A 23,843-nucleotide genomic window follows, 5' to 3' on the forward strand; every position below is an offset into this window, starting at 1 on the left:
AGATTATCTCAGGGCAGTGGTTTTGGGGGTTCATCCAGCCTCAGTGGATCCATAAAGTCTGGATTCCATGAGAATTTAAAATTCTCTTCTACATTTTACCCCTTTTGACCAGGATTCTTCTATAGAATCTTTGATCAAAACAGAACCAAAATATTTTTGATGGAAGTTTGGGGTGAGGAAGGAATAATGATTTAAAGAGGGGAAAAGTGCTCAAAATGGGAGGCAGAGGCCTTGTTTTTTGGGATGGGGAGAATATAGTACAAATAAATACTTAATGTTTTTGAAGAAGATTTTTTTTTTTTTTAAATAAAAGATACAGGTACCTTGTGTAGATTTTCAAGGTTTAAGAACACCAAGAAACTCTCTCTACCTCTTAATGATATGTCTGTATCCAGTGAACCACCCTTTTTTTTACTCTCTCTTATTCTTTTATAGACCTCAAGTCCCATAGAAGAGGCCTCAGAAGGAATACAAGGTGCACTTGCCCAACCTCCAGGCTCTGGTAATAAGCCATTAGGGCAGATTCCTTTGAGAATCACTTGCCTTCACTTTTTTCGGATCATGGGTGTTTGGAACTGGAGGGTCCCTAGAGATAACCTCTCACTTTACAGATGAGAAAATCAAGGCTCAGTGATTTCCTCTCAGAGTGAGTCCCTTCCTCCTCACCAGCCTTATGACATCTGTCACATTATGTATACCTTCCCTTGCATTGTATAGCATAAATTATAGTAGTGACTTTTTTTTCATCTCTTGTTTCCCACTAGATTTCAGGCTCTTTGCTCATTTATTTTTGTTGAACTGACCTGAGGGATTTGCTTAATTACATCACACAGCTTGTTATCGACAGAACAGAAACTAGAACTGGGTTCCCATGTCTCTGCCCACCCTAAAGGTGGAGTTTGACCGTCATTTTCCTTTGCTTGCTTAACATCTTAACAAAGAGGTGACAGCAGCCAACAGTGCTGCAGGTGTGGCTGTGACCGCCCCTTGGAGGCTGTGGGCTCTGTATACGTTAGCAGCTGCTTTCAGTTTCATGACAAGTTAACCCTGGGTCAGTCACCAGGGGTGTGGCACAAGACAAGGTATGAGTGTGCTGTGGGCTCTATTACTAAAGCCCTGAGTTTTACCCACCACTGCCACACCACTGTCCACAGGCATGTCTCACCGCTCTGGACCAGGCAGGACAGGTCCTCCTATTTGCACAGTTTGGCTTCTACCTCTCACCTGGTGCAGGCCCCCACTGGAGTGAGGAACATTTAGGAAGCTGTAAGCTTTCAGGTGAACAGTTAGATTCTTAGGATGATACGTATTAAAAGTCTGCAGACCTGGGGCTTCAGCCACCCACCTCTTCTGCGAGCCTCTGCCCATGATCACTTTCTTTGTGGCCTGGCCTATACGGGCCTCTTTGCTACTGTATGGAGGAGGGTTGGGTGGGATGGAGAAGTTGTAGGACAGGCAGATCAGAAAACCAGGGCCATTTCCATACAGATATGGAAAAGCCTCTAGTTTCCATTCTGTTATCTTCTTTCAGCCCTTCTCTGCCATCCTTTCCACCTAGGGCTCAGCTATATCTCCCTCCACACTAGGGGACATGGCAGGGCACTGGGAAGCATGCCGGGTACCAGGCCCTGCTCTGCCATTGAGCTTTTCTGCATGACCTTGGGCAAGTCAGTTCACCCTAGGGCCCTCCCCTCCCCTCATCTAAACTGAAGGAAGCAGCCAGATTCTAAAATCTCTAAGTTCCCCTCCAATGCTAAATTGTGCTTATTTATGCTTTCTAGGTGTTTTGTGTTTTTAAAGAGGGTCAAAGGAAGGGGAGCCCCAAGGCCTCTCCACTGGTGGGGTTCAGGGCTCTTGGTACTGGTTGAAGGCAGCACTGTCCATTGGGCTCTCTTAGTGCCCATTAGACCGCCTGGACCTAAGGAATGTGGGGAAGAGTTAATGGGCAGTGGACATGGACACTGGGCAGGCTGCTCCATCTGTCCTCTTCTCTATAAACCAGGCCGCACAACGGTGGGAAGGAAAGTGGATACTAACCCTCTCTGAGGGAAGGTCTGCAAAGCATCTTATGGAGATGGAGAGGGGGAACTTCAGACCGTTGATGCCAAGGAGAATAGAAGACAGTTGAATTAGCTCCTTAGAGCTCAAACCCTGCTTCTGCCCTGATTCTATGTGGTGTTTGGTGTCCAGGAGGCACAGTTAGCGCTATGGGAATGCCCAGCTGACGGTCTTTTCTATTTGGAATCTTTAGTTGACAAACAGTTCTTGGTTTTGACGCCCCCTGGTGAATGCTGACAGGAAACGGGTCAGTTTGCCTTCCTGAAAAGACAAACAACATTTGTCTCTGGAAATAACTGCTCTGTTACAACTGAAAGGCCAGTAAATAGCTTGATTGTATTCTGAGTGTCAGAATATAGTTCTCCCTTCTGAGCAAAGAAAATAAACTTTCAGGGCAAAATCCTCTTCTATAGCACTCAGTCCAAACCCAACTGGGGAAGCACTTTATCCAGATCATTTCTCATTCTGGGACCGATGGAAATTCTAGGGAATTAAAATAATAATCTGGGTTGGCAAAAATTCAGTATAAAAATGACATTCACTTTATTCTTTCAGGCGAGGAAAGGCCCCAAATGACGGGAAGAATCCTTGGGAGGAATGATGAGACTTTGTCCAAATCTCAGTTCCAACCTATACGAAGGTATGGGCTGTTATTATTTATAGTTTCAGACTCATAAAATCAATGCTAAATGGTGATAATACCCCATATCTATATATTGCTTGTCTTCAAGTGTATTGTCCACCATATGATGAAAAGTAGCTTTGGACAGCTTAGCTTTGTTAGGACTTGTCCAGCAGAATTGCGAGGGGCAGTGGAAGACAAGTCTATCTGTATTCACATCCTGACTGCTTTCCTATCCATGTGTCCTCGGTCAAGTTTCTCAATCCTTCTATTCTTTTTCCTCGTCTTTAAAATAGGGATAAGAATCCTTACTAAGAATGTTGACACAGAGATTAAAAGTAATAATATAATTCCTGGGCATTTATCCCAAAGAAATTAAGATTTTATGTTCACACAAAAACATGTACATGAATGTTGATAGCATCTTTATTCATAATAGCCCAACACTGGAAATGGTCCAGATGTCTTTCAGCAGAGGAATGGTTAAACACACTATGATAAGTCCATACCATGAAATGCTACTCAGCAGTGAAAAGGAACGAGCTACTGATACACACAACAACCTGGATAAATTTCCTGAGAATTATGCTGACTGATAAACGTAATCCTCAAAAGTTATTTATTGTATGATTTCATTTATATAGCATTCTTCAAATGGCAAGATTGGAGAAATGAAAACCAGAATAGTGGTTGCCAAGGGTTAAGGAGGGAGTGGGGTGGGAGGCAAGTGGGTGTAACTGTAAAGGGGCAACCGGAGGGACCCTTGGGGTGGTGAAAGTGTTCTCTACCCTGACTGTGTCGTTGTCAATGTCTTGTTACATTGCCCAGGGCAAGGCCCAGACTTGCCTGCAAACTGCGGCTGCTTAGTGGCAGTCAAGACCAGAGCCCATGCTCTTCTGCTTCTGAGCCTAGTGCCCTTTCTGCTGCCTCGCACGCTGGGCTGGTAAACCAGTCCCTTCTACCAAGTTTGTGCACTTTACTGACAGTGGGATTCATATAATTTCTCACTTTCTCTCTTACAGTGCTGAAAGTGAACAAGAAGAGTCTTTAAAGGAATCGCCAAAGGAACAGAAAGAAAAAGACATGTACGGCCACTAAAGAGTCACCTGAGGATGCTGTGTAACGTGTTGGTTTTAGTGGGATAGTATTTCCTTGTTTGTAAGAGTCCACATTCTTCCTGTCTTTATGTGTACATAAAATGTGTTTCTTCTTTCAACAGAAAGCTGTTACTAAATTGATGATGTGTAATTTATATTAATAACATCTTACAGTCAAGGAAATATAGTGATAATAATAATGATGTTTATTCCTGCAGTAGATAAAACCTATTTTCCCCATAAATACCCTTTCATCCATGGAAATAGTTTATTTTTACCTGCTGAGGTATGTTTTAAAGTTAATATCTCTTTAAGATATTCTGTAATTCTGGCTTATTGCCAAATAAAGATTTTGTCAAGAGTACACTTAAAAAGTACCTCTCAAGAATATATTGTTTGATTTTTCTAAACAACTTCTCTCAATTACTTTGTGCTCTAATCTGAACTCTTTAGATCCTTGATGGATATTCAAGACCTGTCTAGTATCTCCTGTGAACGAGACAGCTCTTTTAAGGAAGCTTCTTGTAAAACACCCAAAATAAACCACGCACCTACTAGTGTCAGCACTCCGCTCAGCCCAGGTAATGACCCACAGGAAGGAGAACCATCTGGGGAGAGGAACTACCAGCCCATGCCCATTGGCTGCCTAGGGGAAGTCAGACCCAGCAACCGTTCCCTCACTACAGCTGAAAGGGATGTAGGAGGACAGGTAGGGGTGGTGGTGGTGGTGATTAAGCAGCTGTTAGAAGGTTTTATTTGCTGTGGGAGACACATGCAAACACAAAGTCTTCTCTGTACTCTAAGGACCACTGAATTGAGTGCAAAAGCACTAGATTCTATAGAATTTGCACATTAAAACAGTACTGTACCCTTTAACTTATGTAATTCTGAGTCCTGCATCAGCGTATCAAAAAAAAAAAAAAAAACACACCAAACCCATTGCCATCGGAATCCATTCCAACTCATAGCAACCCTATAGGACAGAGTAAAACTGCCCCGTAGGGTTTCCAAGAAGCAGCTGGTGGATTTAACTGCTGACCTTTTGGTTAGCAGCACAGCTCTTAACCTCTGCGCCACCAGGGCTCTTCACATCAGCACACAGCCAGCGTCAAATATCCTCTCTTCAGTGTCCTTATTTCCAGTATACTTGTGGTTTAAATATTTTTCCTTTATTTTGATGGCCAAGTTTAGAGACTAATTTTTTTTATACCTTAAGGAGCTGTGCCTCAGATCAGTGGTTATTTCAGTTATTAACTATTTGGAAAGTCCCCGGCATGGGTCTTGAGTTGTTTTGTTTTAAATAATATAAAAGTTTCAGGCATGAATGCCTCTTTTCTACAACAGGGTCAGTTTCTTCATCTGCCAGTCGATATAAAGACGGTCTTGAAAGTATCACATTTCAGGTGAAAACAGGGTCTACCTCTTGCTGGAACAGTCAAGAGTCTCTTCGAACCTCATCTGATAAATTTACAACTGTCCGGGAAAAAGCAAAGAGCCTGGATTCCCTCCTTACTTCCTCTGAAATTTCCCCTTCAAGATTCACTGGCCTCGTAAGTACGTAAATTCTACATTGCACATGCACGGGGCCAGCCCAGAATTTATCCAGTTTGCAAAGAAGACAGCTGCATCCTCTCCAGGCTTCCTGGGGCTTGTGTCCTGAGTCTGTATTGTGGGATGGATCCTGGTTTGTCATGCTATTTTTTTTTCCCCCAGAGATAATTTTTGGCAATTTCTCTAAAGAGCCAACCTCTGTGCCATAGTTTATGATGTTGCCTTCATCTGCATTGATCCCTCCCTCTCACGGTGATCTACTCACCTGAGGAGGCCCAAGCTCTGCCTCCTCTTTGAAACCCCCTCTGGTTACTTCCCTGAGAGTGCTGATGGTTCTCCACCTTCTCTGACCTCCTAAAGAAATAGTCTGTGGTAAAAACAGCTTATTGTACAGACTACCTTTTCTCCCTCCCCCTTTATCTCCTCTCCCTCGCCCCTCCTCACTCCATCATATTTCATATGCTTGGCCCCTTCAAGAAAGCTACAAGCTCCTTACTTGGTATTTGCTTATTAAATACTTGACTGACCATTCAAAAGACAAATTAATCACTTACTTTCATCCTCAATGAAAAGAAGTGATTGACAACTTCCTTGGGCATTTGGTTCACAAAGGGTCTCACTTCTAGGTAGGGAAATGACAGGGAACTTCATGCTTTCGTTCAGCAAACTGTTAATTGGGTAGGTTCTAAGTGCCAGGCACTATCCCAGGCGCTCTTCTAGGCATGGAGTATGAATCAGAAACACATAGGTCTGCCCCTGAGGAGCTCACCACCTTGGGAGAAAGACAGGTCTGATGTAACAGTGACGTAAGTACTGAGTGCTAAGGAGGCAAAGAGGGGTAAGAAGGCTTGCCAGAGGAGGGGATGTTGGAACAAAGTTCGACTTCGCCTGCATAACAAGTGACTTCTTTCATAAATAATACACAAACTTAATCCTGGAAATGATTGCGCTGCATGTGGTTTTTTAACTCAATATACATGTCGGTTACCACGTTTCTATCTTACAGAAAAGGTTGTCTGTGATTACGGGGCCGGGTTCCCCCAGCACGGCTAAGGCATCTGGCACATCACTCCCCACCACCCAGAGAAGGAGCCTGCACAAAGGTACCCCGTATTTAATATCAAAATAGAACTCCAGAATAGTAAGCCATGTTAAGAGAGCCTTGTTCTCATCTCGGATGCTACATTAGATGAAGACAAAAATGTTCTTTTTCTCCATGATTATAAAAGTAAAACATACTCATTGCAGAAAACTTGGTGAATAAAGAAGAACTTGAAAATAAAAACCACCTTTTAACCCTACCACCACTTTGTAACCTCTTATACCATTTTGGTGCTTATCTTTTCATATTTTTAGAAATGTATAGAAAATTATGTTTTTTAACATAGTTGAGATCGTATCATATATTAGTTTTAGCCTGCTTTTTTCCCTCGATACTCTATTTTGTGGTTTTTCCCTGTCATTAAAAATGACTTAGAAATGTATATAATGGCTACATAGTAGTCTGTTCTACATATGTCACTTAACCAGTCCTCTATTATTGAAAATTATATTGTTTTCCAATTTTGACTCTTTGTACATAAACCTTTTTCTGCACCTCTGACCCTTTCTTTAGGATAGATTCCTAGAAGACAATTTTCAAGTCAGAGGGAATGAGGGTGTTAACAGCTCTTGAGGCATATTGCCTTTACTACATTAATTTTAATGTCTTATGTCTTTAGTACAACTATTGAGATGCCCTTCAAGGGACAGAGATTTTGTGAATTATGTTGAGGGGTTTTGGTTAATGTTGTAATTGAGCACTTGGGGAAAGGCCCAAAGCATGGTCGCTCCTTCCTATGCCTCCCTGAGCTAGTAATCTATAGAGTAAGGCCCTATAGGTTGTAGTCTTGCTCATTTTGGCTGGTTCAGAGCCTCTATATCCCCCCAGCAACCCTGGTCCAGATTGAGCCCTGAGACTCTTAATAAGAATTTGTACCTCACCTACTCCAAATTTCCTTTGGGAGGGAGGGCACAGATCAAGCAGTACTGGAGTAAAGGGTGATTTAGGACAGGGTTTGGGGGCAAAAGAAGGAGTGCAGGCTATTCCCACATTAAGAAAATCTCAAATAGGGCTGTTACGTAGGGGGGTTCTTCCAATGTTTCATCATTGAGAAATCCTAAGGCAAATCCATGTGGGAGCTTGGAAAATCCAATTCAGGTCCAGGAGATGTTAAGTCATTTTCCCCTTTATCTTCTTCAAGAACTAGTAGAAGCCATCTCACAGCATCACATCGATGAGTTACCACCACCATCTCAGGAGCTGCTTGATGAAATTGGTAAGGAATGTTTGATACAGAATACCCCATGCCCCCTGTTGGTTACAGCCCCTGTCCAGGATATGTTTTCTTTGCCTCTGGTATGGGCACTTATACAGAAGGCCCTAGGAAGTTCTGGTTGAATGTATAGAATTCAGAAAGGGGAAGTTTTCCAATAAAATGGGCCTCAGATTACTGCCTCAGCCTGGCCAGGATAATTGGCCTGTCTTTGTTGTCATTTTGTTATTTAAAGTGCTTAATGTCTGAGGGAAAAGAACAATATTCAAGTGGTTCATTATGATCCATTAAAAAAAATTATTTTGTTGTTAGAATATACACACAAAACACACACCTCTTTTATTAAAGGAATTCTTATCTCCCTTTCAAACCAGCTTAGAGGCCTGAGTTTTGGCTACCAAGGCCAAGACAGCTGTACTGTCAGTTTTGCCATTAGCAGGAGGCACTGAAGGTATTGGCATTGCGGATAAATCCCTTTCTTGAGGGCAGGGAAGTCAGTGGCACAAGACCTAATGAGATCAGAATTTTCTATTTGAGGCAGAAGCTGAGTGGTGCCTGCTCAATTTTATTTGCAGCTAATTTTTTTTTTTTTTTTAATAGGCCAGCTCTGCCCAACTGAAAGTAAATGGTGCATGGTTATAGAGGGTTTGGAGGCAGGTGGCCGGCTTCCCTATTCCTTATCACAGCTCCCAGCCTCTGGTCCACAGCCTGATGAACTTGAGTGAGGCCAGTCAGAGCTGCCAGAAACCTCACTTGGTTTCTCTCTTTTTCTGTAGTGGTGCAGTGGTTAAGAGTTTGGCTGCTAACCAAAAGGTCAGCAGTTTGAATCCACCAGCTGCTCCTTGGAAACCCTATGGGGCAGTTCTTCTCTGTCCTATAGGGTTGCTGTGCGTTGGAATTGACTTGATGGCAATGGATTAGGTCCTTTCTAGGAGTCACTGGGTGGCGCAAAGGTTAAGCGCTGGACTGCTAACCCACCTACAGGTCCTTCAAAAGGCCTGGTGATCTGCTTCCTAAAAGTCACAGTCTTGAGAACCGTATGGAGCACATAGGGTTCTACTCTGCACACATGGGGTTACCATGAGTCGGAATCTACTCCACGGCAACTAACAACAACAAAAGACCCTTCCTTGCCTCACTTCGCCTCACCCCTCACCCAATGTCACAAGATTGTGCAGGGCATTGGGTTGCTGGGTCAGGCTCTTATTAAACACTCCCTCTCATTGTATCCTCTGAGACTTCTTGGTCCATCCTTATAAGTTCCTCCTCCAGTTGCTCTTCTTAGTAAAATAATAGAACCACTGTTGTGAGAGTAGGGGTTACCCATACCTGTCCTGCTCAGGTAGATTCTAGGTGTCATCAGTTCCTCGGTCATGGCTTAACGCAGTATTTGTAGACTCACATGCCACTTGATGGTGGCTGATACTTTTCCTCTGAATCCTGCTGTCCTCTCTACGTCACCATGTGATACCCCTGCGCCCACCTTCCCCATTTCAACAGTGGCATTACCAGGCTCCCACTTGGGCTCTAGCCTCACAACACTGCTGCACCCCAGCACTCTCAGAAGCCCTCGCTTGTTTCACTTACGGAAATTATGTGGGCCAAGTTTCTAGGTGATATCTGCACTTTAAGATGGGTCAGTAATTTTCCAGAAAGACAAAGAGCAGAGGGCACTTGAGTAGTTTATCCTGATAATGGACCTTCCCACCTGGTTATTGCATGTCATCACCTGTTGTTTCCCCTCAGGAGACTGCTGCGGGAGTAGCCTGGGCTGACCCGCTCTTTGGAGGGCCCATGTCCAAAGCTGTAGGCTCCTGACAACAGCCTAAAGGGGAACTCCAGGATATAGGTGATCCTTCCAAATCAACAAGGGACTACTTTTAACAAGGATAAAAATGAATTTTTTATTTTAAAGGATATTATGGGGCCTCTTGATGACCAGGAGCTGCCAGGTAGGGGCTGCTTTCTGATCTTCAGGAAGGGAGCCAACCTGCACCTGCATCCCACAGTGCTCTGGGTGGCCTGGCTATGCTCCCTCCTGTCTCTCTGCCCTGTTTGCAGGAGCACTTGGAGGAGACTGAATGTCTAACAAATGCAAAGCCATGTACCCATAAAGCAGATACTTGTCTTGACCTAGTGATTCTTTCTTTAGGAGCTGGAAATTATAGTCTCTGCCTTCTGTCTTTCCGTCTGCCTGTTCCCATTGGGTCGATTCTGATTTATAGACCAGGTAAAAAGTATGAAATAAAGGCCAGTAGAGGTGGGGGAAAACTTGGATTGCTCTGATATCGTTATAAACGTTTTGAGAGAGAGTATAAAATACAGATTAAGAGCATAAACCTTAGAGCTAGACTGCCCAGAATCGAACTCCAGCTCTAACACCTACTATGGATGTGATTTTAGGCAAGTTCCATTGCCTTTCTTTACCTTAATTTCGTCATCTGTTAAAAAGGAATAACAACCATGAGATCGTCCTCACAGGGCTGTTGTGAAGGTTAGTGAATTAATGTACGTCAGTGCCTAGAAACAGTGCCTGCCACACAGGGCTGTGTTACCTAGCAGCAGCAGCAGTAGCAGCATTTTTCTTTTTCATTTTAGTTTTATGGATTTTTGTCATGCTTGAGGAATTCCTTTCCAACCTGGCATGCCCTGAGCAGTGGTTCTCCATCAGGCAGCAGAATCACCTTGAGGGCTGGTGAGAACACAGATGGCTGGGCCCCACGCCCAGAATTTCTGATTCAGAGGGTATGAGGTGGGGTTGAGAATTTGCATTTCTAACAAGCTCTCAGCTTATGCCGATGCTGCTGGTCATAGGACCGTCCTTTGAGAACCTCTGGTGTAACATGTAACCAAAACCCAAAACCAAGCCCAGTGCCGTTGAATCGATTCTGAATCATGGAGACACCCCAAGTGTGACAGAGTAGAACTGCTCCGCAGGGTTTTCTTTACAGAATCAGATCTCCAGGACTTCTTGCCCCCCGGCCCCTGGTGCTCCTAGGTGAGTTCAAAACCCAGAGACCTTGAGAAAGACATAATTCGCGTCTGCTTTTGTGTTGTGACAGAGCACCTGAAACAGCAGCGGGCCTCACCCACAGTGTCGGACGAGAACACCACGAGTGACCCGGGCTGCTCTATGAATGGTACGCTGACTACATAGATCTCCTTCCCCACATAGGGTGTCGGCAGGATTAAGTAAGATGGCATATGCAAAATGCCTGGCATACATTTGAGGTACACCCCTTCCCCACCCAGATTCTTTTCCCAGGGCTGCAACCATGGAAACATCTAACAAATGAGAACAGGTTGGTCCCCCAAAGCAAATTGGTACAACTGGTTTTCAGGGTTCTTGGCCTCCTCTTTTATGTGCCCTTTCTTTCCTCTGCTTTCTTCTCTCTCTCTTGAGCCTTGGCACAGGCAAGGTTTCCTGCAGCTTCACCTGGTGCCAGAGAGCTCCCAAGACCCCAGAAGCAGCTGCTGTGAACACAGTCGCCTGCAGACGGCCACCTGGCCTCCTGCTCTCGTGGGAAGAGAACTAGTACATTGCATACTTCAGGGGCCACTGACTGGCCTTCATTTTTGGCACTCCATTTCAAGGCAAACTTTCTCGTGGAAAAAAAAAGATTTTTTTTTTCTAATAAAGTTAATTCCTTCAACTGTTTTTAGATCAAAGGCACTTAGGAGAACAAGAAACTGACAATAAAAAAGAAGATAGCAGTATACTTTGGATCAAAGAAATTCAGGATCTAGGAGAAGACACGGAGAGGTAACAGAAAAAGCTGGACTTTTGAAAGGATTTTAAAAATGTTATTTGTATTAGTTTCTTGCTCAGATTGGTAAATAAGAAGGGAAAAAAATAGTTATTTTCCTTGCTAGTCTAATATCCCCTATTCCTAAAAGGGTGATTTTTGTTGTTGTTGTTTTTATTTCATCTTGTGAGGTGAACACAGGTTTCAACCTCTTTCAAAACATTTTAGTTAGACAGAGGGCTTAGAGGAAAATTTTTAGAACTTTCTAGCCAAATGAGAGAAAATGGGAGCAATCATCCAGACAATTCAGTCTTAGAACACAAGGTTGCCTCAAGAAATCTGATCCAGACGGTGATGGGGAGCTCTCCTTTTGCCTGTGTTGTACGATAAACCACTTCACCTCACCTTCTCTGCCTATTGACTTCTTCCTTTATCCCAGGCTGTCGTTCAGGACCAGGACAAGGGTGAGGTGAGGGAAATAGTCTCCTTGGGCACAGAATTTAAGGGGGGGCCAGGAACTCAAGATAAATACTTTTTTTTAACTGTACTTTAGATGAAGGTTTACAGAGCAAATTAGTTTCTCATTAAACAATGAATACACATACTGTTTTGTGACATTGGTTGCCAACCCCATGACGTGTCAACACTCTCCCCTTCTCAACCTTGGGTTCCCCATTATCACTTTTCCTTTCTCCTCTTGCCTTCTTGTCCTTGCCTCTGGGCTGGTGTGCCCATTTAGTCTTGTTTTGTTTTATGGGCCTGTCTAATCTTTGGCTGAAGGGGGAACCTCAGGAGTGACGTCATTACTGAGTTAAAAGGGTGATGGGGGCCATACTCTCGGGGTTTCTCCAGTTTTTGTCAGACCAGTAAGTCTGGTCTTTTTTTATGAGTTGGAATTTTGTTTATGAGTTGGAATTTTGTTCTACCTTTTTCTCCAGCTCTGTCCAGGACCCTCTATTTTGATTCCTGTCTGAGTGGTCAATGGTGGTAGCCAGGCACCATCTAGTTGTGCTGGACTCAGTCTGGTGGAGGCTGTGGTACTTATGGTCCATTAGTTCTTTGGACTAATCTTCCCCTTGTGTCTTTGATTTTCTTCATTCTCCCTTGTTCCAGAAGGGTCGAGACTAGTGAACTAGATGGCTGCTTACAAGCTTTTAAGACTCCAGACGCTTACTCACCAAAGTAGAATGTATAACATTTTCTTTATAAACTGTGTTATGCCAGTTGAGCTAAATGTGCCTGGAGACCATGGTCCCCAGCCCTCAACTAAATAATATTTTTTAAAATGTATTTTATTGTGATTTTGGAGAAAATTTAAATAGCAAATTAGGTTCTAGTTTAACAATTTCTATACATATTACTCAGTGACATTGGTTACATATTCACAATGAATCAGCATTCTCATTATTTCCATTCCGGTTGTTCTGTTCCCATTAATCTAGCTCCCTTGTCCCCCCTTACCTTCTCATCTTTGATCTAGGGTAAATGTTGACCATCAGGCCTCATTTAAATGATTATTTAGAGGAGCACAGTACTAATGGGTGTTATTATTTATTTTATGAGCTACTCTTGTCTTTTGGCTGATATGTAATCTCTGGGAGTGGTTTGAGTTCCAGTTTTTTTCAGGGTGATAGTCTTGGTGGTTCCTTTAGTCTCTACCGATTCGGTAAATCTGGCCTTCTTTAGGAATTTGGTTCTGTTCTACATTTTTGTCCCATTCTATCTGGGACCATCTATTGTGTCCCTGGCCGGAACGGTCAGGAGTGGTAGCCGGCCACTGTCTAGTTCTTCTGGTCTCAAGGTAGGTGAGGCCATGGTTCGTGTAGACGTGTTAGTCCTGTAGACTAGTTTCTTCTTTGAGTCTTTGGTTTCCTTCTTTCTCTTTTGCTCCAGAGATGTAGAGACCAATGGTTACATCTTAGATGGTTGCTTGCAAGTTTTTAAGACCCCAGATGCTGCTTACCAAACTGGAGTGTAGAGCATTATCTTTATGAGCTATGTTATGCCAATTGACCAAATTGCCCCCGAGACTATGGTCCGAAGCCCTCAAACCCAGTAACCCAATCCCAAGACAGGTGTTTGGTTATGTCTAGGAAGTATCCGTAACTGTGTCACCTATGTGCTTTATTTTATATATGAATATATGGAGCCCTGGTGGTTCAGTGATTAAAGAGCTTGGCTGCTAACCAGAAGGTTGGCAGTTCGAATCCACCAGCTGCTCCTTGGAAGCCCTGTGGGGCAGTTCTGTTCTGTCACATAGGGTCGCTATGAGTCAGAATCAACTCGACAGCAATGAGTTTTTATATGCAATACACACAAACGTGTATACATTTGCCTACAGAAACACCTATACATGCGTACTCATGTATTCACATGTCTTTACCTATACATGTATAAGCATACATATCTACTTATGTAACCACACACATATTTTTTGGTTGTTATTACTGTTGTTGCAAAATTATGTATGTTTTTGCAAAATTTTTGTATGCTTTTACCAAAATTGTTCCTTATTCTTGTGTACTTCTTTGTGTCGTGTTTTACCTTGGTCAAGTTGTGCTGACTTCACCCTTATTTGGTATTGCCTTACCTATCACCAGAACTAACAAGTGTCTACTATCTAGAAAGTGATTCTCCCTCCCATCCCTGGTAACCACCAAAGAATAATGCTTTGTATACCTGTTGTTGTATTTTTGTAATAGTGAGATTATACAGTAGTTGTCCTTTTGTGATTAACTTATTTCAGCACCATGTCCTCCATATTCATCCACGTTACAGTATATTCTGAGAGCTCATCATTAGAATTGAAGACCTGCGTAGCATTTCATTGTGTGTATGCACCAGTTTGTTCATCCATTCATTTGCTGATGGGCAGTTGGGTTGTTGCCATCTTTTTGCTATTGCGAATAATGTGGCAGTGAACATAGGTGTGCATCTATCTGTTCATGTCAGTAGTTTTAGTTCTCCAGGGTATATACCTAGGAGTGGGATTGCTGGTGCATAGGGTATTTCTATTTCTAGCTTTTTGAGGAAGTACCATACTGTTTTCCATAGTGGCTGAAGCAGTTTACAATCCTACCAGCAGTGGAGTAGGATTCTTATCTCCCAACAACCTCATCAGCATTTGTTGTTTTCTATGTTTTTAACCAGTGCCATTTTTGCAGGGGTGAGAAGATAAATAATATTTCAAGGCAATATTTTAAAAAATAAAAATGAATGCAAAAAAACAATCTATGATGAATAAAATATTTAAGATTTAAAGCAAGACAGGATCTGACCTTTGCTCTTATACCACCTGCCTTGCCGTAATCCTGGCCCTGTGGATCCTTGGAGAGCCATGCACAGTGCTTTGAGCTGCAGGTGACAGAACCTCACCATCGTGCTTCAGGGAGCTTGTCTCACATAACAAGAGGTCCAGGGGTTGGCAGAGCATGGCTGGTGTGGCAGCTCAGTGTTGCCACCAGGGACTTAGGCTTGTCTGATGACCCTGCTCTGCCACCTGTAGCGTGTTGGCTTTTGTCCTCAGGCTTGTCACCTCCTGGCTGCAAAATGGCTGCTGTCCACGCACCAGGCAGAGATAAGGGGGTGGGGCAAAGAAATATGCTAGCTGACTGCCCTTTTTTATCCAGAGTTGAACTTTTTAGCTTTCCAACTGCTATCAAAGAGGAAGGCAACAGAGAAGAATGTTGTGACTAACTTCTGGGTAGTTAATCCGGTACCTGTCATACTCCTCAAGGGCTAAATTATTCTCCATAAGGAAGGAAAATAGAAACATGCAAAGCAAGGTCTGGAAAGTAGAGGAGACAAGCCTGTGACCTGAGAGGAAAGCGGGGAGACAGAGAAGACAAAGAGGCAGAGGGAAGGAGAAGATAAATATTTTTGAAGGAGAAGTTTCAGGAACCTTTTGTCTGTGATGTGTGATGTAACTCCATTCCTTCCATCTCCCCAAAACGCCTTCAGTTATGCTTCTTCTTGGTCAAGGGAGAGTGGATATGACTTCTGTTTCATTTCTCTTCACTTGGCCTTGGACAGAGCTCACTCTACTCTTGATGAGGACCTGGAAAGATGGCTGCAGCTACCGGAGGAGAACAAAGGACTCTCGAACCTTCCAGAGGGCTCTGCAAGGTTATTGTTCCCAGTAGGGGATCCTTTTCTTCTATTTTCAGGAAGCAGGGCTGGGTGGTTTGTTTTTTTTAATGTCTAGACTCTTTGGAGAATGAGCGTCTGGTGATGGCTTCACATTGCCTTATCTAACCCAGCCCTGACTCCACCTGTCTGCACCTCGTGCTTGCCACTCTCCTGCCAACCATCCCCAGGGCTCAAAATACTGATTAGTAGATTGATATCAGTATAGAGAGAGGCCTCTAAGATTGCTGTACCTTGGCCCTGCCACCTTCAACGCTTTCATCTGAAGTAAATCAGAAAAGGCAGGCTCATCAGATTTTTAGATAACAACAAATCTAGAAATGAATGCTAGTGTGATGGGTGATAGAGTCAGGATTCAGAATGGTCCTGACAGGTGGAAATGTTAGATTTCTCTAAAAGATGAAGGTGAACGTTTAGATCCAAAGAGTATAGAATACGAGAGACGTGACCTTATTAGGAAGTTTTTTTTTATCAGAAGCGCCTGCTCACTATAACTTCATCAAGGGCAGGAAGTGTGTCTTATTTTTATATGCCCGGTACTTAACATGCATCTTGAGACATGGTAGGAATTCAAGAAATGTTTCTTGGGGGACGCATGAACAGCGACTCTGTGAGCCCTCAGTTTGATGCAGTTGCTAAAAAGATCAGTGCAGCACTAATGCTGAATAAGCCCAAACCTACTGGCGAGATCAAGGTAGTCGTCTCATGCTAAATGTCTAGAGGACTTGTAGGACGCAGTGTGGGGCTTCACTCTGGGTGTCACCTTTTAAAAGGGGACACCAACAAACAGAAGAGGGTGGCTGCTTTTGGAAGTCTAGGCAGCATGTCCTATGAGAACAGCTGAAGGAGCCCGGGAGGCTCAGTCTGAAGAAGAACAAATGGAGTGGAGAATTTGATAGCTGCCTTTAAATACCTGAAGTATCGTAAAGGGAAGAGTCAGCTTCTTCTCTTCTGCTCCAAAGGACAGAGCTAGTCTAAGAAGCTGCAGAATAACAGATTTTTATTCAGCAGATGCATAAAAACTTTCTAATAGCCTTCGCTATCTGACAGTGGAGCCAGCTGGCTTTACACTTTAACAACACCTGCTCTTGCTCAAGCAGGAGCCAGATGGCTCTCTGGTCTGCAGCACTGGGGTGGAGGTAGGAGAAGGTAACCCTTCCCTCTCTAGAGTTATGATTTAGCTAACGGCGGGAGGTGATGAGAGAAGATTCTTTTTCATCCTAGCTGGATTTGTTTTCTGTCATTTTAATAATTTGTCTTGAATATCCACCACATGCAAACAGAGCAGAATTGGCTTGGTTCAGCCAGCACCTATTGAGCACTGGCAATGAGCCAAGCACTGAGGTGGGGGCTCGATGTGCCAAGAGGAGTAAGACATCTCTACCTGTAAGGAGCTTATAGTTAGTTGAATGGGGGAGACAGTTTTTTTGCTCAGTAGTTTGATAAATGTCATCTTAAATTATTATATACTTAAATTATTCAGATACTTCATTCAGAGAGAGTTTCAGGAAATAAAGATAACGCAATAAGATAAATGGTGGTTGTAAAAAAGGATGCCAATTACAACATAACTAAGATGCTTTTTTTTCTTTGAGGCAATACAGCATAGTGGTGGAGAGCAGACTTCCTGGGTTCAGATCCCAGCCCTAAGACCTACTTGATGTGTAATTTAACTTCTCTGTGTCTCATTTTCTTCTTCATTTAATGAGGATAATAGTGGTAACTACCACATCTGGTTGTGTCATGAGAATTAAATGTGTCAATATACATAAAAGCACTTGAACCAATGCCTGGCCCATCGAGAACACTCCAGTAGTGCTAGTTATTACCGGGTTTCCTTGGGGAGGTGGTGGTGTTTCCCTGGCCATTATACACATGGCTTGATGCCCAAAATTATTGTCATTGAAGGGAGACAGATACCAAGGACCAAGCAGTTGGTGAAAAGAAGAGAAAAGGGGAAGAAAGCATCAGGCTAGAGAGAAGGAAATCAGAGAGCTTTTTAGGGACTTCCGAAGAAGGTATGAATGAACAAGTGTATATAAAGTAGCGTATAGTACTTGGACTTTGGTGAGCATCAGTGTTACTTAGATATGTCTCCCAGTTGCTATACATATCCCAGCTACCTTTGATAATTTTTTTTTCCCTGTGGCTCAGATTTTCTGTTGACTGCTAGTCATATTCCCCAGCACAAAACAGTGATAACATCCAGTTCTATTTCTGAAGCCAGCCTTCAGCCCATCTCATTATCTCGCGCATTGTCTGGAAAGATGTTTTCATTCTAATTGTCTGGAGCCTTCAAAAAAGCTCTAAATTTAGCTCACCCCGAGGCTGCAGAACCCAGTAAGAAATCATATATTACGGACTTTCAATGGAGTCTACAAGTAATGTGAAAGTTATAAATTAACCTTAATTCAAAACTTTTTTTTATAGAGCTTTAAAGCTTCTGCTACGCCAATTCTCTCCTATATTTAAATGCCTCCTACTCCGTGAGAGACGTTAACCCTTTCTGATCACCTAGAATCCCTTCCTGTAGTCCATTCTCATTCTCCTCCTTTTTCTACCCTGCATGGTACCCCAGGAGGCTGACCCTCGTGGACTGCATCTCCTGGGCTTCTTGGCCAGCTGGGCTTCCTGTTGCCCAGTAGGATCAGAGAACAGGAGAGAGGTTGGGGTATTCCCTCCTCTTCCTCCCTACTTCAGTACCTTGTCTCTGATAGAAGCAGTGTCCCTCCAAAGCACAGCTTCTGTAAGGCAGCCCATCCTTCCCAGTTCCAGCTCTTCCCAGCTGATCCCAGTAATTGTTCCTTCCCCTTGTCACTTCAGACATAGAAGTGATACTGACTTCTCACTGCTGCTAGTCACTGGGTGCCTTGCCATCCCTGTTTGCTCCCTTAACCCTAACTACAACTCTGTAAGTAGTCACTTCATTAAGGGCTCTTTATTTAAACCTCTGGGAACACGTTCTGTCTCCTCCCAGACCGTGACTGGCACAGGACCCAGAGTATGTGAACATTTTAGCTAGTCTTGAATTCACTGAGAAGGTAATGTAGGGGCTTCGTGAATTCACGTCGTTAGTGTCCATCACTATGGCAGGGAGCTGTAGAGTGTTAGAAGGGCAAACCCATCAACTGTGTTTTTAGAAAGATTCCTCCTCTGAAGGATAAAACAACAGTTAAGGGTAAAACCGTCTACCCTAAACTCATGTGACTTCTGAATACTGGCATTCTTTGACCTCGAAAGTAATCAGATTTTTTCTTCCTCCTATATTTCATCAAGATGAACTAAAACCCTGTTTTTGGAAGCGACTGGGTTGGTCTGAACCATCCAGGTAATGAGATACCAGGTACTTATAGGTCAAAGTTCACTGTTTATAGACAGCATGAGCAGACTTTTAAACATTTACCAGCACCTTAATAAATATTAATGACAAAAATTTTAATTCAGACAAGGTTGCTCAGTTTTGAAATTTTTAGTCTTTGTAGTTAATTAAAATATAAAGTACCTGATTAAGTAAGTGGTAGAGTCGGTACAGGAACCATTTTAGTAGATTCTACTCTAGTTGCTTTGTAGTCGTTTTGCATTTCTGTGTATACTAGTTGATCATAATCTCCCCTAATTATAAAATCCAAGATCACTTTCCTTTGAATTCAGTTGAATAGAAAGAGAGGATATCGTGTCATTAAAAACATACACACCAACTCAAAACTCCCTTTTTTTTTTTCCTTTCAAAAACACTCACAGGATAATTGTGCTGGATCAGAGCGACTTGTCAGAATGACCAGAACTGGACCACGGACAGACTCCTGGCCTGAGTTTGAGTGTTGGGTTGTGAGCTCCCCTGTCCTCTCATCTGCTTCAGTCCCGTTTGGGACGATAGTTCAGTAATTCGCACTTTGTTCAGCTACCATGCAGACTGAAGGATTTGGCCCTGTCTGTTTGCAGGGCATTTAACCACTTGTCATGTTTCTGAAAAGTGAGAGGTAGTTTTGATTGTGAAAATTTTTCTTGTTGTGCCCAGAATGGCTTCTGGTTTTGTTGATACAGATATTAGAAAACTTTAACTTCTGTTACATAATAAAATGTTTACTTCTAATACCAGTTAGGTTTTAGCTGTGTAAGATGCTTTTTTCTGTGTTTGAGTTATTGGGAGTGAGGGGAAGGAGAACTGTCACCCAAAAAGCCTTCAATTTCTGTTACAAATTTTAACAAACAGGCACCTGCTACTGCCACCCATCATACAAACTGGCACCAGTTACCTGTGTTTTGTAACAGAAATACTGCCCTTCTTATTGGCCAGGATTGCCATATTCCTGTTCTAGCTAAAATTGGTTTACGCAGTAAAAGTACGGATAGGAATAAAATCCCAAGATACTTTGAACTCTTTAAGGGGAACAGACTTAACAGACATCATCTCTGTATATTTTGGATTGTACACCTCACAGTCTTAGAAGAAGAAAATTGTGGGAAGACAAAGAACGCAACATTTTCTCTAATTTAGCCTCTTAGGACTGCTGGCCAGCTGCATACGTGTATCAAGCCTGGCTTTTAAAGCGTTATTTTTTTTTTGTACCTTCATTTACCTCCAGATTAGAGTCTCTACCTGTGAATAAAAACCTTTTCTTGGACAAAACACTAAACCCACTGCCGTCGCGTCAATTCTGACTCATAGCGACCCTATACGGCAGAGTAGAACTGGCCAGTAGAGTTTCTTGGAAGCTGTGTGCTATTGCTCAGTACCAGCCAGCTAATGTTTCATTCCTTCTTGGTGAGTAAGTAGTATAGGCCTTTTATTTGTGAAAACCAAATCATTCCTGTTGTGGATGGTTGTATTTGCACAGTTCTTAGGTCCCAAAATTTGGAAAATGGGAAGGTACAAATTTATCTGAGCATTTTAAAGAAAGGGAACAGCTTCTTGCCATTGTAACCAGCGGAAGACCACCAGAATACAAATCAGTTTACAGATACAGTAAAACCTGTGAAAGCCAGAACCTGTTTAAGGGGGAAACCTGTCAGAGAAGAAAAACTCAAGCATTTTCCACTAAAAGGAGAGAGAAAAAAGTGGTAAGACTGCACCCTGTCATAGACGGAAAGCTTGCAAGACCCAGGAAAACAAGCAGTCCTGTTGAGTTCCAGCACTCATAGGTTTCAGTGTAATATCACCTGCAAGAAACTTTGAGGGGCTCAGAGATTTTTACTGCGTAGCCTTTCCTCTCAAAAACTTAACTTTCTAATTGGTGAGGCAAAACCAACATATATAAAAATGTAAGGATCGATGCAGGCATATCATGATAAATGCTGAGTTATGTTATCATAGCATTACCTTTTAGTATTCCTAAAGGCTACAGATCCTACACAAACTCCCACCAATGTGGACTGGAATGTTCTGTCCACAAGGCCGGCAGAGTAGACTCTTCCTTCTGGCCAGTGACCATGTAATACTGGCCAGTGTGAACACTAATAACAATCGTAGTAGGTGTTATTTATGGAGCACCTATTACGTACTAGGTACTTAACAAGTTCCCATGTGAACCCCATCCTTACATCTATTCTGGAGCTGCTGGTCCAGGTACCACACTTTGAGAAGCAAGGATTTAGAGGACTTTATTCTAAGGCAGTGATTCTGAAGTCTGACTGCACATTAGAACCATCTGAAGAGTTAAAAAAAAAAATTCAGGCACCACCGTCAGATTATTTTTTTGATCTGGGGTGGAACATAGGTATCATGTGTATTAAAAGCTCTTCTGGGTTGAGTCTACTGTGCAGCCAGGATTGAGAACCACTGTTCTAAGCGGGGGGAAACCCTGGTGGCATAGTGGTTAAGAGCTACGGCTGCTAACCAAAAGGACACTCCTTGGAAACTCCGTGGGGCAGTTCTACTCTGTCCTATAGGCTCATTATGAGTTGAAATCAACTCGATGGCAGCGGGTTTGGTTTTTTGGTTTTGGTCCAAGGAGAACATTGGACTGTGCACAAAGATGTGGTTACATAAAAGGATGTTTGTTGCGACATTGTTTATAATATTGAGAAATGGGAAATAACCTAAATGTCCAGCAGTAAAGGACTACTTAAAAAATTATGAAACACCCAAAGCCCACTTTAGACAAAGATTAGACAGGCCTCTGAAACAAATAATAACATATGTGAGGAACATGCTTCTTAGTTCAATCAAATATATGAGGCCAAGTGGGCAACTCCTGTCCAAAAGCAAGATGAGAAGGCAGGAAGGAACAGCAACTGGACAAATGGACACAGGGAACCCAGGTTGGAAAGGAGGAGCATGTTGTCACATTGTGGGGAATGCAACCAATGTCACAAAACAATATGTGTATAAATTTTTTAATGAGAAATTAACTTGAGCTGTAAACTCACCTAAAGCACAATAAAATAAAAAATTATAAAACAACCATAAGTGGACTAATTAGAAATGATGTCATAGATACAGATTTGTTGACACATACAGGTATCCATTAACGTATTATGGAATAAGAAATGCTTTTTCTTTTAGTAGGTATAGTGTCTGTCAGTTTGTCGTACTGTGGGGGCTTGTGTGTTGGCTGTGATGCTGGAAGCTATGCCACTGGTATTCAGATACCAGCAGGGTCACCCATGGAGGACACGTTTCAGCTGAGTTTCCAGACTAAGACAGACTAGGAAGAAGGACCCAGCAGTCTACTTCTGAAAAGCATTAGCCAGTGAAAACCTTATGAATAGCAGCGGAACACTGATATAGTGCTGGAAGATGAGCCCCCCAGGTTGGAAGGCACTCAAAAGATGACTGGGGAAGAGCTGCCTCCTAAGAGTACAGTCGACCTTAATGATGTGTTTGGAGTAAAGCTTTCGGGACCTTCGTTTGCTGATGTGGCACGACTCAAAATGAGAAGAAACAGCTGCAAACATCCATTAATAATTGGAACCTGGAATCTAGGAAAATTGGAAATCGTCAAAAATGAAATGGAACACATAAACATCGATATCCTAGGCATTAGTGAGCTGAAATGGACTGGTATTGGCCATTTTGAATCAGACAATCATATAGTCTACTATGCTGGGAATGACAACTTGAAGAGGAATGGTGTTGCATTCATTGTCAAAAAGAACGTTTCAAGATCTATCCTGAAGTACAACGCTGTCAGTGATAGGATAATATCCATACGCCTACAAGGAAGACCAGTTAATGCGACTATTATTCAAATTTACGCACCAACTGCTAGGGCCAAAGATGAAGAAATAGAAGATTTTTATCAGCTGCTGCAGCCTGAAATTGCTCGAACATGCAATCAAGATGCATTGATAATTACTGGCGATTGGAATGCGGAGGTTGGAAACAAGGATCAGCAGTTAGAAAATATGGCCTTGGTGATAGAAACAATGCTGGAGATCGAATGATAGAATTTTGCAAGACCAACGACTTCTTCATTGCAAATACCTTCTTTCGCCAACATAAACGGCGACTATACACATGGATCTCGTGAGATGGAACACACAGAGATCAAATTGACTACATCTGTGGAAAGAGATGATGGAAAAGCTCAATATCATCAGTCAGAACAAGGCCAGGGGCCGACTGTGGAACAGACCATCAATTGCTCATATGCAAGTTCAAGCTGAAACTGAAGAAAATCAGAGCAAGTCCATGAGAGCCAAAATATGACCTTGAATATATCCCACCTGAATTTAGAGACCATCTGAAGAATAGATTTGACGCATTGAACGCTAGTGACCAAAGACCAGACGAGTTGTGGAATGACATCAAGGACGTCATGCATGAAGAAAGCAAGAGGTCACTGAAAAGACAGGAAAGAAAGAAAAGACCAAGGTGGATGTCAGAGGAGACTCTGAAACTTGCTCTTGAGCGTCGAGCAGCTTAAGCAAAAGGAAGAATTGATGAAGTAAAAGAACTGAAGATTTCAAAGGGCCTCTCGAGAAGACAAAGTATTATAATGACATGTGCAAAGAGCTGGAGATGGAAAACCAAAAGGGAAGAACACGCTCGGCGTTTCTCAAGCTGAAAGAACTGAAGAAAAAATTCAAGCCTCGAGTTGCAGTGGTGAAGGATTCCATGGGGAAGATATTAAATGATGCAGGAAGCATCAAAAGAAGATGGAGAAATACACAGAGTCATTATACTGAAAATAATTATTCGATATTCAGCCATATCAAGAGGTGGCATATGATCAGGAACCCATGGTACTGAAGGAAGAAATCCAAGCTGCTCTGAAGGCATTGGCGAAAAACAAGGCTCCAGGAGTTGATGGAATATCAACTGAGATGTTTCAACAAACGGATGCAGCACTGGAGGTGCTCACTC

General features: G+C 42.7%; 1 protein-coding gene across 3 annotated transcripts in view; it reads left to right on the forward strand.

Moving 5' to 3' along the window:
• Positions 1-19,625, forward strand: part of TEX14 (testis expressed 14, intercellular bridge forming factor) — an 88,230-nt gene extending 68,605 nt beyond the window's left edge. For 2 of the 3 annotated variants that reach the window (XM_049858944.1, XM_049858945.1), the window contains 11 exons: positions 436-502; positions 2,614-2,698; positions 3,703-3,765; positions 4,231-4,358; positions 5,122-5,327; positions 6,335-6,431; positions 7,572-7,646; positions 10,706-10,783; positions 11,307-11,406; positions 15,422-15,514; positions 17,444-18,095. In XM_049858944.1, the coding sequence (XP_049714901.1) occupies positions 436-502; positions 2,614-2,698; positions 3,703-3,765; positions 4,231-4,358; positions 5,122-5,327; positions 6,335-6,431; positions 7,572-7,646; positions 10,706-10,783; positions 11,307-11,406; positions 15,422-15,514; positions 17,444-17,582 (1,131 nt within the window). In that variant the 3' untranslated portion in view covers positions 17,583-18,095. Of the gene's footprint in view, positions 1-435; positions 503-2,613; positions 2,699-3,702; positions 3,766-4,230; positions 4,359-5,121; positions 5,328-6,334; positions 6,432-7,571; positions 7,647-10,705; positions 10,784-11,306; positions 11,407-15,421; positions 15,515-17,443; positions 18,096-18,811; positions 18,864-19,276 lie in introns of those variants that run through there. The other variant, XM_049858946.1, reaches the window with a different exon arrangement.
• The last annotated feature ends 4,218 nt before the right edge of the window (positions 19,626-23,843 follow it).

Source organism: Elephas maximus, chromosome 19 (genome assembly GCF_024166365.1).
Source record: "Elephas maximus indicus isolate mEleMax1 chromosome 19, mEleMax1 primary haplotype, whole genome shotgun sequence".
In the NCBI taxonomy this organism is placed as follows: Eukaryota; Metazoa; Chordata; class Mammalia; order Proboscidea; family Elephantidae; genus Elephas; species Elephas maximus.